The sequence below is a fragment of the Euleptes europaea genome, chromosome 3, assembly GCF_029931775.1.
Source record: "Euleptes europaea isolate rEulEur1 chromosome 3, rEulEur1.hap1, whole genome shotgun sequence".
In the NCBI taxonomy this organism is placed as follows: domain Eukaryota; kingdom Metazoa; phylum Chordata; class Lepidosauria; order Squamata; family Sphaerodactylidae; genus Euleptes; species Euleptes europaea.
In genome coordinates, this window is record NC_079314.1 from 16,702,812 (window position 1) to 16,717,931 (window position 15,120).

General features: G+C 46.6%; 1 protein-coding gene across 1 annotated transcript; it reads left to right on the forward strand.

Moving 5' to 3' along the window:
* Positions 1–314: 314 nt before the first annotated feature.
* On the forward strand, positions 315–9,655 carry LOC130474699 (membrane-spanning 4-domains subfamily A member 15-like). Its single transcript, XM_056846398.1, has 6 exons — positions 315–452; positions 1,507–1,632; positions 5,274–5,330; positions 6,548–6,715; positions 7,233–7,352; positions 9,572–9,655. The coding sequence occupies exons 1-6, from the start codon at positions 342–344 to the stop codon at positions 9,653–9,655; spliced, it is 666 nt and encodes a 221-aa protein (XP_056702376.1). The 5' UTR covers positions 315–341.
* The last annotated feature ends 5,465 nt before the right edge of the window (positions 9,656–15,120 follow it).

A 15,120-nucleotide genomic window follows, 5' to 3' on the forward strand; every position in this document is an offset into this window, starting at 1 on the left:
AGGAAAAAAATGGGAATGTGTGCTTAGAGATGCGATGAGAATACAAACTGAAGACATAATTGTGCCAAATGACTCTTTATTTCTCTCTGTGGGTGCCAGACTCCCTTTTTACCTGCATTATAGACCAATGACCAAAAGTCATCCAGTCCCTCTCCTTGCACTGTGACCCTGATACAAGAGGGGTCCTGCTTCCTCCTCCCGAGGCGGAGCCTACTTGAAGATATTTGCTCTCATTTCTGTCTCTCTCTCTCCCCCTCTGTTTTTCCACCCCCTTGACCACTTCTGCAGCCAGCTGTCTCTTCCGGATCCTGATTCATGTCGTAAGCTTCTTGCTAGTCACTATGGACCTAAGGGACTCAACAACATTGGAGTCCATTTCAATGAACGTAATACCGCCTCCTGTGCCACAGCCAGTGAAGACGTTGTACAGGGGTGAACCGATGGCCCTGGGGGTAAGTGAGGAGCACGGGAAAGCCCTTGCATACCACAAAAGATGACTCAAAAATGCAGGCTCATCTCACTCGGGAAGAGTGCCTGTTATGTCTCTGTATGATTAAACCTCAGTTCCTGCCTGTGTTCCTGCATCTTTCCTTACTGGGCCAACCTATTGTCTCAGGCTAGCCAATCGCTTCAGATCTTGCAAGCTAAACAGGGTCAACACTTGGAAGGGGGGCCTCCAAGGAAGACTCTGCAGAGGAAGGCAATGGCAAACCACCTCTGCTTCTCACTTGCCTTGAAAGCCCCTTGCTGGGGGTCACCATAGGTCAGCTGCGACTTGATGACATTTTCATACACAGAAGCAGGGTCCATCTTGGTTAGTACTTGGATGGGAGACCCCCTAGGAAGCCCCGATTCACTATGCAGAGGCTGGCAATGGTAAACCACCCCTGTTCATCTCTTGCCTTAAAAAAACCTACATAGTACGCTTTCCACCACCACCACTGGGTGAAGAAGTCTCCACTCCCTGCATGACTTTAAACAGAAATGGCTATGTGAGAGGTTAATACACTGGCTATGAAACACAGCATATTGCTTGGGCTGTATGGTGGTTAGAATGTCTTAGTAGGGCCTAATTGACCTGGGTCTAAATCCCCGCCTCCATGAAGCTCAGTGGGTGACTTGGGTCAGTCACACCATCTCAGCCTAACCTCCCTCACAGGGTTGTTGGTGGAAGCAAAATGGTGGCAGAGCGGGGAAGACAATCGCTGCTGACCTGATCTCTTTGGAGGAAAATCAGGACCCAACTGCACAGGTAGAGGCTGCATTTGCAGGTTTGGAGCCCCCGTGGAAACATCCTCTCTTCCCACTGCCTGAAACCTATTGGTTTTCCAGCCTGGGTGTTAGCATTGGGCTCACGCCACACTTCACACATGAGGGTACGACATTCTTGTCTTCTGCCATACACAGAAATGACCACCATGTTAGGAAAAAAATGGTGGCCCTTGTCTTAATTTGGCTGTGGAACACAAGGTAATGCTAACATGCCATTTTCCTCTGTCTTGGCAGATCACACAGATCTTGATCGGCATCTTTGAATTCACTTTTGGGCTTGTGAGAGCCATGGCAGCATATGGTATACATTACTATAGCCCTGACCATCATATCACAACTCCATATTGGATGGGAATTCTGGTAATTATCCACATACAGGTTTGGAAGAAGCAGACCTCGAGGCTTTCAACCCACAAAGGACCGTGCTTTGGAGAGTCCAGCCATCCTAAATTTAGCCCAGTAGATGCTTAAAACTTAGCAAAGAATGTACAGCTGTAATGGATCCATTGTATTGATGGGATTTTATTACACATTGTCAAAAGAACTAGAAGCTTGCCTTAAATACATCTCAAGATATCCTGGGAGGGTGGGGAGAAGTTAGTGAGGGGAGGGATCCCCTTCTTCTGCCCTTAGATTGGAGAGGGGGCACTGGCCAAGAGCTTTCTGTATAACTTTCCCAATGACTGTATATGATTGCAATTAGCAGAGGGACTAATGACATGATAAATGATCAGTTTTCAGAAGTTATCCTCAAGGTAGAACTTCCAGAAATGCATGATGTCCTTTTCCATTCATGTTCTGGGCTTCAGGAGATTTTTTGTTCCCCACTGTAAATAGAGATCCAGCTGGAGGGCCTGAACTAAACACTTTCAAAGGCTTTGCTTGTGCAAAGCTGCTTAGCAGCAGAGTTCTCCAGGATTTATCTATTAAAGGGTGATTAACAACCTTTTGGTTGTTATATACGCTGACTACTTGAGCATACGAGAGAATTTCAGAAGAAAATCAGCTTGTGTTTCATAGATTACAGCAACGCTTTTGACTGTGTGGATCACGAAAAGCTATGGCTGGTTTTAAAGGAAATGGGTGTGCCACTACATCAGATCGTTTTGATGTGCAACCTGTACTCTGGACAAGAGGCCACAGTTAGAACAGAATATGGAGAAACGGAATGGTTTCCAATCGGCAAAGGAGTCAGACAAGGATGTATTTTATCTCCCTATCTCTTCAATCTATATGCAGAACATATAATTAGGAAAACTGGATTAGATTTAGATGACGGTGGAGTGAAAATTGGAGGGAGGAACATTAATAATTTGAGATATGCTGATGACACTACATTATTGGCAGAAAATAGTGAAGATTTGAAATTACTATTGCTGAAAGTTAAAAGAGCAGGACTACAGCTGAACATCAAGAAAACAAAAGTAATGACTACAGGAGAATTACACAACTTTAAGGTTGACAATGAGGAAATTGAAATTGTTGAAGACTTTCTATTCCTTGGCTCCACAATCAACCAAAAGGGAGACTGCAGCCAAGAAATCAGAAGGAGATTGAGACTGGGAAGGGCAGCCATGAAGGAGCTAAAAAATATTTTGAAGTGTAAGGATGTGACTCTGGCCACCAAGATTAGATTAATTCATGCCATCGTATTCCCTATTACTATGAATGGGTGTGAAAGCAGGACAGTGAAGAAAGCTGATAGGAAGAAAATAGATTCCTTTGAAATGTGGTGTTGGAGGAGAGTGTTATGGATACTGCGGACTGCCAAAAAACCAAATCAGTGGATTATAGATCAAATCAAGCCTGAACTGACCCTAGAAGCTAAAATGACTAAACTGAGGCTATCGTATTTGGGTCACATCGTGAGACGACAAGAGTCACTGGAAAAGACAGTCATGCTAGGAAAAGTTGAAGGCAGCAGGAAAAGAGGAAGACCCAACAAGAGATGGACTGACTTAATAAAGGAAGCCACAGCCCTCAATTTGCAAGATCTGAGCAAGGCTGTCAAAGACAGGACATTTTGGAGGACTTTCATTCATAGGGTCGCCATGAGTCGGAAGCGACTTGACGACACTTAACACACACAACAACCTTTTGTTCTGATAATCCAAAGAAGTACAAGGGTGTGTTCAGTTCTTTGAACTTTTAGCAGCAACCCAGACAGAAAACCGGCAGAAACGTTTATCTTTTATTGAGAAAAAGAGTGTTCTCTTTATTGAATATGTCAGAAGAAAATACAGGCATGAAAAAGTTAAACCTACAATTACTGTGAAGATAAATGGTAAAATTATCAAAGTTCCTGGCATTACTTAATTAAATTATAGTGAGTAATCGTTTAAAAAACAAATCAGGCTTCAGCTTTTGACTAACTGCTTTTAGGGATTATCAAAAAGCCCAGTTTGTCTCACCAAGGGCGATAACACATAGCTGTTTTGTCTTGCGATTCTCCTGCAAAAGTAGCGAATCTTTATTGTCATAATGTATGATCATCTCCCACCTGCGGGTCCAACCCACTTCAGTTGCGAAACTTCCCCTGGTTTTCCAATCCCTGTTTTGTCCCGAAAGTAAATAAAGCATCAAGGCAATTCTGAGTGCTTGATGGTGCGTGTTTCAGCGCACGGGTTGACTCCCCTTCCTTCCGACATTCCCCATGGACATAGCTCCATTTTGGGATCCTGAGTCCTCTACCACATGACAAAATGATTTCCAGTGCTAGATGCCTCTGATCTAGTGGGTGGGAGTAGGGTTGTGCATATTGATATACCTGAACCAAAAATAAACTCGAAATTATCCATTTCAGCAATATTTGGGTTTCAGCTGAATACCCAAACCTGGGAATCGGCCTGAAGCCGATTGAAAAACCCGAATAACCATTCAGCTTTTTCGGGTTCAGCTATTCACCTTTGCTCAGACTCTGTGCTTTCTCCCATTTTTCTACCTTTGACTGGTTTGTGGGTTAATCTGGATCAAGCATAAGGGTTATTTAAAAGACGGGGCTCACCCAGCCCTGTCCAGAGGGATGTATCCTCCAATCTGGCTCCAATATCACCTCTCCATGAAAACCTGTATTCCTCCCTCTGTTCCTCCCACCTAGGGTCATACAAATTTTTTTTGGTAAATTTCAGGTTCAGGTTTATTGGGCCTGATTTTTTTCAGTAAACCCGGAATAAGCCAAATACCCATATCGAGTTGAGGCTTCATTTCCCCTCACTGTGACCATCTCTTGAAATCGGATTTTTTATTACTGTAATAAAGGAGAGTTCACAGGATGTCATTTGCCACCCAAAGAAATGTTTTCTGTGCCCATAAAATTGCACCCCCTGTCCCAATGTTCACCAAACTTTGGTGTCTGTCTAAGGAGAGTCCCTTGCGGCAAATTTAGGGACTTGTAAGCTCCAGCCCTGCGGCAAACCCATAAACAGATTTCAGCAGACGGCAAATCCACGAAAGCAGTTTTATTGGTTAGAATCGACAGCTTTCAGAAGCCATATTCAAAAGGACACTAGTAAGGGTCAAAGGCAAGGCACATAGCATATATGGGAGAGCAAAAGGAGATAACGGGTTACCCAGGCACCCCCCCCCAACAGGCAGGAAGGAGCACTCGACGATTCCTACAGTATGGGAATCTATGAAGACTAAACACGGGGCTTAGACTGGCCTTGGACAGGATAGCACAACAGCACCTGGAAGCAACACAACACTACCACATATCATCCTCATGGCCTGCTCCTGACAGGACTCTACCTCCATAAATGTTCCCTCAGGAGCTTTGGGGGGGAAAAAACCCATAGACGATAATGGACCCAATAATGCCGAAATACCCCTTTACTGGTATGGGTATTTGGCTTATTCCGGGTTTACTGAAAAAAATCACCTGAACCTGAAATTTACCGAAATTTTTTTTGTATGACCCTAGGTGGGAGGAACAGAGGGAGGAATACAAGGTGCTCAGATTCAGACCTTCTATTCTTTCTGACTTCCTTTTCTCTCTTCCACAGTACATCATTTCTGGATCCCTGTCTGTGGCAGTTGCCAGGAACCCCAAGGTATCACTGGTAAGTAATCAATTTAGGACTTGGATAATAGGATCAGACACCATGAACTGGCAGACAGATATAAAAAAATATGGGATACCGTGTTTTAACACACATTTCACTGTTCCTGACCTGAGGCTTTCTCAAAGGCAGGAACTTAATGTTTGAAACAAACAAAAGAAATAAATCTAATTCACTGTTGTCTCCATTGGTTCCAGTGAGAAATACGTCTCCAGGAGTAATGTCTTTGCTTTCTTTCCAGTCTAGATGAAATTTTAGGGATTGTTAACATTCATCCAGTGGAGCTTGCAAGACGTCAGTGATATGTTTTAAGTATATTCCAGTGTTATAAAAGAAAGGGTTGTGACTCTAACAGCTAATGGTTGTTGTAGCATCTAGAACACAACTTATCCAGTTAATGTAAAGATGTGGAGAAACATTTATACTCTCAGGTAAAGCAACAGGCCAACAAAAGTGAACAGGAAAAATTCCTTTGGTAATAAAAAAAGTGTTTTATTTCTGCTAGGTTTAGAAAATGAATCAGAAACAATCAAAGATATCAAAACAGATCACTATTTCTGATACTTATTTGGCATATCAACGGAGAGTCCTTTCCTTACATCTCTGAGATGTGGCAGCAATGAATCTTTCTGAAAATTCTTAAAATTTCACCTCAATTAAGTCAGAAATTACATTACAGCCAGAAATGTGGTTCGACTTTCACTGGATACAACATTGGGACCCTTTCTATTATCTGCCTGAATTTTTGCAGGGATGATCCTCAGGACAAGAGATACAACCATGGAAAATCTCATCCAAATTGGATGAAAAAAGCAAAAAATGAAAAGAAAAAGAAGTTACACTTTGTAATCTGTCTCCCATCATCATCACCAATAAAGAATAAAACAAATTATGAGTTTAATAACAAAAATGATCGTGATACTTTTGGAACTCTTCACATTTGTATAGGAGTGTCAGCAGCAGCCTGAATAGCCCAGGCTAGCGTCATCCCATCAGACCTCAGAAGCTAAGCAGGGTCAGTACTTTCTCGGATTCCCAGACATGGGTCTCAGTTCTGCCTTGGAATTGTCCATGCCAGGGGGTTGTCATAAAGGGCAGGGACAACCAAGCAAAGAGAGGATGAAGCGTGACTGCCATCTGCACAGGCTGAAAATATCAGGGTTTCCATGGAAGCAGGTGGGACCTAAGACAATTCATGGTTTGCTTTCTCCCTGAAGGTGAAATTCATGCTGGGGATGAATGTTGTGAGTTCCGTAGGAGCTGGCACCGGGATTATCTTGCTCTCCATTTCGATAGCACATTCAAGATACTACTATATGTGCGATCCATATTATACCAGGAGCGTACCGACTGAAATTTGCCGTGAATTCATTACCATCCCTGTGGTGAGTTTGCCCTGTATAAAGGAGGGAGGAATGGGAACAGCTCCCTTCTTGGTGAAGTTTGCCTCTGAAGGGAGAATCTCTATGATTTCATCATTTCCACTGTGAGGTACAGAACCAGTGGCTCAGTGGTAGAGCATCTGCTTGGTATGCAGAAGATCCTAGGTTTAATCCCCGGCGTCTCCAATTACAAACAACCATACAATAGGTGATGGAAAAGACCTGAACTTGAGACCCTGGGGAGCCACTGCCTGTCTGAGTTGACAGTACTGACCTGGATGAACTGACGGTGTGATTGATTCAGTATAAGGCAGCTTCGTATGTTCAGCTTCCCATGCAGATTTTGGGCATTGGTGCAGAACAAAAGTAATGAAAGTGGGCTAGGGGCATAGTAATGGAGCTCCTCCCAGTTGGGACTGGATGCAGCATCCTCTCATGCATTTATTTGCACTTCCCTACATATTGCAAGAGTTGAGTTTGTGTGTGTTGCAATAATGTGGTCATTGTGCTTCTCCGGCAGAATCAAATGCAGAGCATATCTGCGGTTCTCCTGGCCTTTACCATCCTGGAGTTCTTCATCACCATCACCACGGCTGCCTTTGGGTGTACCAGCCTGTGCCGGAACAGCTTTAGCGAAACGGTAATTGCCTAGATGGGGAACTCAGTGGTATGAAATGAAAACTGGAGTGGAGGAAGGGGTACCCGGGAGAGGAGGTTGCTCTGGCATAGGGGACATGGTGATCAAAACAGGGTTCTACTCAGAGGTGGGATCTGGATCCAGGATGCCCTGCCCATTGTGGAGCAATGCATGCATGTAGCCAGAGATCTTGACCTGCGAATGTCAGCCTCCTCAGCACATCCCGGTTCCTCCATTAGTTTCCTCTCTAAGGCCATTTATGCAGGGTCAGTTTTGATGCTCGCTCAAAGCTGTTTTTTTTAAATGCAACCTTTAAAACGCTTATTCACGGTCCCAGTGCAAAAGGAGAAATTCCACACACCCCACTCGCCTGCTCCTTTGTTCCTTCTGTTAGCAACCTCAGTTTGCATAGCTAACGCACGGCTGTAAATTTTGCATGCTTCTTTGAGGGGATTCTTCGCAGCGAGGGCGGAGCAAACACAAAAGGTCGCGTTAAAGGGGCTCTTAAGAAATGCGAAGTAGGTATGCGCTGGCTTTGCAGTCACTTCCTGAATGACAGTTCAGTGTGCAAAACTCAAAAAAAGCTGCGGGGCACTTCAGCCTGGAACGCAGTGCTAATTACCAAGCATAAATGGACTACGTGAGCTGGTCTGATCCATGATTTGGGCATACTGTTGTGTGGAGAAATCAAAGTGTGAATCTGTGGCATGGAGAGAGCCATGCTTCGGTGTTCAGAAGTCATTCACAGGAAGCGCTAAAGAGTATTTCTGGAAAGATTCCCTTCAGAGGCAGGTTAACAGAGACCTTTTGGTTTCTCAAGGCATGCGATAATAGGAACAATCGGTGATGTAAATGTGAAAGACACAAGCAGACTCATGGCTGCGTTTCCACTCATGGGCATCAGTAAGAAAAAAAAATGTAGGAGGCTGCCAGGAACTAGAAAAATGCCTCCAAGGTCTAGATCCAGCCTGCAGGCTGCCTTCCCTGACCTACAGGGCCGTGGCTCAAGGGGAGGGGCCATGGCTCAGTAGTACAGCATCAGCTTGGCATGCGGAAGGTCCCAGGTTCAATCCCCGGCATCTCCAGTTAAAGGGACTAGGCAAGTACTGTAAGTGACGTGAAAGACCTCCGCCTGAGACCCTGGAGAGCCGCTGCCGGTCTGAGCAGACAGTACTGACTTCGATGGACCAAGGGGCTGATTCAGTATAAGGCAGCTTCATGTGTACGGCAAATCATGCATATGTCCATTGCGCTCATGATCACTGTTGTTTGGATCACGATGCACCCTGAGCACAGAGAACAATTTGATGTGACCCTCAGCTATTGGAAGGAGTCTAGGCACTCTAGATCAAGGTTGCTTTTTGAGCTTGTGGGCACAATTGGAATTCTGACAAAGGCCACGACAAAATGGTGGCCGCTGGAGGCAGAGGACTCAACCGCAAAATGTCAGGTAGTGAGGTTATGCATAAGTCTAGTAATAACTTCTAAGCCTTTCAAGCAAAAACATGATGCCTTTTTAAATGAACAAATTGTTAAAAACATTTTCTTGCTTACACTTAACTTCTTTTACAGCCCATTCCTAAGCTGAGGTGTACAGGGACGCCACTGCGCCTCTTCCTAAGCCGATTCCCTTACACCGTTAAACAACAAAAAAAGCCATTTTGCGGCTAAAAAGCAAGTGTAGCACCGCCATTCTCGGTGCCAGCGGAAGTGGCCAAAAGGGGCCTGTCCCGGGACGCCCCCTGCCCCGGCATGCCGGCGCCATGGAGAGGCCGCGCCGGCAGAGGGGGGAGGCGTGGTCCCGCAGAGCTCGGCAGCCTCCGGGACTGGCCTCGCTGCTGGCGTGAATGCGTGTAATTGTGTGATTACACGCATTTACGCCGGCGGCCAGGTCACACTGCCTCCAAAGAACTTTCAGCCCCATTCTCAGTAATGGCCTGTTAGTCACCCACCGAACGTCCCGCGTTGGCAGCTGCTGCAATGCTTTTTTGAATCTGTGCCGCCAACGAGATCTCCAGGGGCAAAAGGCCCGCCTGGCCCTGCCCACTTTCTATAACACTCTGTGGGCGCCAAGACAGGTTTCAGAGGACACCGTGGCACCCATGGGCACCACGATGGGGATGCTTGCTCTAGAGAGTATAATAGCAAAGGCTGAAGGACTGAGCAGCTGTAAACCTGGCCTCATCTGTTGCATTGATTGGGGTATCTCTTCTTTCTTTCAGACTGTTGTGATTTATCAGTATGCACCCCAGGAAGACCTCCCGGCTTCCCTGCCAGCAAAAGGAAAAGAACAGAAACTGAGATAAAAACGTGGAGCATAAACGTGGAGCATAAGGCCCTTTGTTTAAAGGCGAGCCAAAGAGGCCAATACATTGCACCCCTTCCCCTTGGCTCACATAATGAGTAGGAGGCTATTGAGAGGCAATGCCAACCTTCAGGTACTGTGGTCGAACTCTAATACACTGTGGGCGACCTTGGTTCTGCACTGGAGTTGGCATTGCCTCTGATATCTCAATAGCCTCCTGCTCATTATTAAGTCTCAAGCTCTATAACTATTTGAGAGCCAGCATGGTGTAGTGGTTAAGAGCGGTGGACTCTGATCTGGAGAACCGGGTTTGATTCCCTACTCCTCCAGATGAGTGGCGGAGGCTAATCTGGTGAACTGGATTTGTTTCCCCACTCCTACACATGAAGCCTGCTGGGCGACCTTGGGCTAGTCACAGCTCTCTCCGAAATCTCTCAGCCCCACCTACCTCACAAGGTGTCTGTTGTGGGGAGGGGAAGGGAAGGAGATTGTAAGCTGGTTTGATTCTTCCTTAAGTGGTAGAGAAAGCAAGACCAACCCGCATGGGGGAGATATCAGCCAGCGTCAACAAAGCTTATATTTAATTACAGTCACCCCCCAGTGCAACCCCAACAGTCTCAAGTCCCATCTGCCCCTTTCCCCTTTCTGTATGCTTCCCTTGGCTTTAAGGTCCACGGGGACTGGACTGGACTGGCTCGTCCTGATTCAGATTCATTTATTAATACGGCAAATGTCATTAAAAAAAACATTCATATAGGTTACAGAATTAAAACTGGAGAGTATACAGCAACTAAAACTATAGGATACACAATTCATAGACAGTTTTAAAAAATTAAAAGACCTTGAATTAGTAAAACATTCTCCATTTTAAGTTAAATTACCAAGCCCCAGCTTTGACTGATGGATCTTAGATATTGCGGCACAGAATTTAGCTACTTGTTTCACCCTCTGGTCTGATCCATCCCATAGGAGACTCCTCAGTCTCCCTCAGCTATCCTTTATTAGATCAAGGAGAAGGGAAATTAGCCTGCATCGACTTCCTGTTAGAAAGAGCACCTGAAAAAGACATGCGCAGGCGATTCAACTTCACCTGACTTACAGGGACATCTTCATTCTGACCGTGGTAATCTCTAAAATCTGCCTTCTGTTGTAATAGTCAAGATCTAAATTTAGTCATTATGGGGTTAATGTATTTGTTTAGCCACCTCATAGACCTGACCTCGAAGTATAATCTGGCTTTTAGCCAATCCCACGTATTATTTGGGGTGTTTGAGAAACTGATTTGCCAATTTGAATTACGCCATTGTTTGAGTTGCTTAACGAGCTCAATTGGTTTCCTGTAGAGATTTTGGCTAATTTTGGCTAAAATGGCTAATTTGTAACTCAGTCGTATAGCCACTTGCCGGCCATGCCTAATTGCTTGTTGGTATGTAACCTAATGTTTTAGTAAGCCGATTATGTAGAGCTTAGGAGTTTATTATTTTATCAGGAATTTCCCGTTTTACCTTTTCCCTATAGGCTAGATGAAGTTTGCTACTTTGATTAATAACTACCGTCTCAGCGTTATTATTTTCAACACCCTTCTAGGATCTCCGAGGGCAGGGCGGAACATCTGGCTCGTCCTGGCTGCTGCAGCCATGTGCTCTCTGCAGCCTTCTTCCCAGAGCTCTCTTACCGCCTGCTCTCCTGCCTCTCGCCCTCGGCTGTTACTTTCCCCAGCCGTGCATTGTCTCTTGCCTGGGGGTTGGCTGCCGTCCTCGCATTCCTTCTCGCGGCAGCTGCCTCTAAAGTCTCTGGACACTCCTCTGCTCCTGTGTGTGGGGCTTTAACTTCTCTCGCAGCCACTTCTCTCCTGACGCACCTTCTGTACCTGCAGCCTTGCCTTCCTCCTTCTAGCCCTATGCCCCTTTCTCCCATTGGGGTATTCTTCACGGAGATTTGCTGCTGTTTCGACGCTGATTTGCGTCGGAGGCAAATTTTGGTTATTCACTGCAGATCCGTGTTTCCCCCCACTGAGCAAAATAAGCCGGGTTAAAAGAGAGGCAATCTGTTTTTAAACTCCCCGCTTGTCTGTGCTCTTTCCTCCCTCCTTCCCTCCTTCGCCTCCCTCTTCCATCCCCTCCTTGTTTACTCCTGACTTGGCTGTCGGCATCTGTCCAACACTGGTCAAAGCTTGTAGGGGAAGGGCTGTCTGCTGCACACAGAAACCTTAAAAGGAGCCATTCAAACCTGCTGCCTTGAGAATGAGCCAAAGCCAGAGGCTGGGCTACCCTTTCTGATGAGGTCCAAGCATGTTCTTTGAGCCAGGCAAGTGGGAGGTGGAGAAACTGGAATGCTAAAGCCCCCAAGGACTGGAGGAGGAGATTTGGGGGACAAAGGATTTCCAAATTGTCCTCCCTCCGCACACACTCCTTATAAGATCCCAGGACATTTCCTTAAACAGCAAACATGGTGGTCCCATCATGCCAAGCAGTATGTTTTTATATGCCGACTTTCTCTACCACTTAAGAATCAAACCGGCTTACAATCACCTTCCCGTCCCCTCCCCAAAACAAACACCCTGTGAGGTAGGTGGGGCTGAGAGCTCGAAGAGAACTGTGAATAGCCCAAGGTCACCCAGCTGGCTTCATGGGTAGGCGTGGGGGAACCAACCTGGTTCACCAGATCAGCATCCACTGCTCATGTGGAGGCGTGGGGAACCGAACCCGGCTCTCTGGATTAAAGTTCACTGCTCCAAACCACCGCTCTAAACCACTATGCCGGCTGTCAAGTAGTTATAGAGCCTGAGACTAATAATGAGCAGGAGGCTATTGAGAGGACTTTTTAGCAGAGAGGAAGGAGAGGGTTTTCCCTTCGGATCTGATCCCGCGCAAAGCTGCCTGCAGAGCTTGCTGGGGTGGGTGAGTGGGGGGCGAGGGGTGACGGGGGGTGGGTCGCACTGCATTTGTTTCTGACGGCCCGGGAGAGCCTCTGTCGGCAAGAGCAGCAGCGGGGCAGATTTCCAATCCTGGGCTGATTTGGCCACGAGTAAGAACATCAGAAGAGCCTTGTAGGATCCAGCCTGCTTCCTGGCTAGGCCATGCCCGCCTTGGCCCAGGTAGGGGTCCCGCTTCGGGTGGGGAAAGTCCTGGAGATTTGGGGGTGGAGCCTGGGGAAACACGTTTGGAGACAGGAGGGAGCCGGGGGGATATGATGCCATAGATCTGCCGTGATCCCCCAATACCCACACATGGAACAGTTTCCAACCTCACAGGTCCAAAGGTACGCCAAAAGCCAAGTCCAAGGGTTCAAGCCAAGGCCCAGACAGAGCAAACAGTCCACAGCAAGGTCAGGAATAGATAGACGTGTTGCTTCCACACAACTACGCCCTTTCCAGCTGCTTATTAACAGCACGCCACTTAGGCAGCCTGTAACGTAGGGTTGCCGGGTCCCTCTTCGCTACCGGCAGGAGGTTTGGGGGCGGAGCCTGAGGAGGGCGGGGTTTGGAGAGGGGGAAGGACTTCAGTGCCGTAGAGTCCAAGTGCCCAAGCAGCCATTTTCCCCAGGTGAACCGACCTTTATTGGCTGGAGATCAGTTGTAATAGCAGATCTCCTGCTACCACCCGGCGGTTGCCAACCCTACTGTTAACGCCATGCACCTGCCAGCCACCTCAGACCTGCTCCTGCAAACACTCATCCCCGCTGTCAGTGCTGGGTCGGTACTGCGCTGCCAGCCGGGCACTTCGCCTCCGATCCTGCAAGGTCCCCCATGTTCACCTCCTCCGCCATGCCTGAGCCTCCGGTGACGAGCGGGGCGAGCAGACGGGCAACTGGCTTTCTGCAGCCGGCTCATAGCTGGAGGGCTGAGGAGGAGTTGCTATGCTCGTTCCTGGCTGCGGGTTTGGGTCCAGGGGCATAGACTTTCCAATTTCCCAGGGGTGGGTGGGCTGGGTTCTGGGCCAGAGGCATTGCTAGGACATCACAGGGAGGGGCTTCCTTTGCCACTATCTATGGAGGCAGGGCCATGGGGGATTTAGGGAGGGGTTCCCCAGAAATTTAGAGGGGCTTCCCAGAAATTTAGGGAGGCGTCAACAAATGATCTTCAGACAGCTTATGAAAACATACTCGGGACTTCTATGGATTCTCTAATTAACTTCTAACGAGCAAAGCTGGGCCTCTTATACTCAAGGCCTTTAACATATATACGTGCTTGGTGTGACTTTAATCATAGATGCCGACTCTTATACACTGAGTATGTCATATTCATAAGTGCAGATTATACTTTATTGATTACAAAGAATATATTTCAAATCAGAGAATATGTTTCCAATACATTTTTAGTGAATGAATACATTTCTTCAGTGAAAGAATACATTTTCAATAACATATGATGATTTCAGGCATTACACTAGAATGACTGTCTTTTCTAGTGACTCTTGCCCTCTCATAATATGACCAAAAGACGACAGCCTCAGTTTAGTCATTCTAGGGTCAGTTCAGGCTTGATTTGATCTATAACCCACTGATTTGTTTTTGGTTTTTTTGGCAGTCCATGGTATCATTAACACTCTCCTCCAACACCACATTTCAAAGGAATCTACTTTCTTCCTAAACTGAGGTGTCTTCTAGCACATTTTAATCACACCAGAGAGCTCGGATCAGCATACGTGGCTCTTCCCTCCTCGTTTTATCCACACAGCAGCCCTACAGTGTTAGATAGGGCTGTGATTGGTCACCCAATGAGCTTCGTGGCAGAGAAGGGATTTGAGCCCAGATCCTAGTCCAAAATTCTTCCCTCTGCACCACGCTGGCTCTGATCCTTCATTGCTATTTATCTGAGTGCATGGGTGTGTCTTAGGACTAGGAGAGGTAGAAGCAAAACATCTTCCACAGCCTGGCAGGGTAGGCCCAGGCCCAGGGAATGAAACAGAATGAATGTGCTTACACAGAATCACAAATTTCTCAGAGGGCGCACGAGATGTTGCAGTGATTGGCAGAAAGATGGAAGTGCTGCTTAGAATAATAGAATCACAGAGTTGGAAGGGGCCATACAGGCCATCTATTCCAACTCCCTGCTCAATTCAAGATCAGCCTTGAGCATCCCTGACAAGTGTTCAGCCACTGATTGAAGACTGTCAACCAGGGGGAGCTCATCGCTTCCCTAGGCAGCCTTTCTACTGCTGAACTACTCTCACTGTAAAAATGTTTTGCCTAATATCCAGCCGGAACCTTTCTGCCCCAATTTAAACCCATTATTGCGAGCCTTATCCTCTGCTGCCAACAGGGACTGCTCCCTGCCCTCCTCGAAGTGACAGCCCTTCAAATACTTAAAGAGAGCAATCATGTCCTCTCTTAACCTCCTCCTTTCCAAACTGAACCTCCTGCCCTGTCCTGCTAAAAGGGCTTGCCAGGATGTATTTACCAGGTGAAGTTTATTTATTTCTATGCCACTAAAAACTGCTTATTTCCACACACTAAGGCCATTTT

Excerpts from the sequence above, each read along its gene's own strand:
- LOC130474699 (XM_056846398.1), top strand. The coding sequence starts at position 342 with ATGGACCTAAGGGACTCAACAACATTGGAGTCCATTTCAATGAACGTA. Across the intron at positions 1,633-5,273 it reads CATATTGGATGGGAATTCTG|TACATCATTTCTGGATCCCT; the intron begins GTAATTATCCAC and ends TCTCTTCCACAG. Across the intron at positions 7,353-9,571 it reads GGAACAGCTTTAGCGAAACG|ACTGTTGTGATTTATCAGTA; the intron begins GTAATTGCCTAG and ends TCTTTCTTTCAG.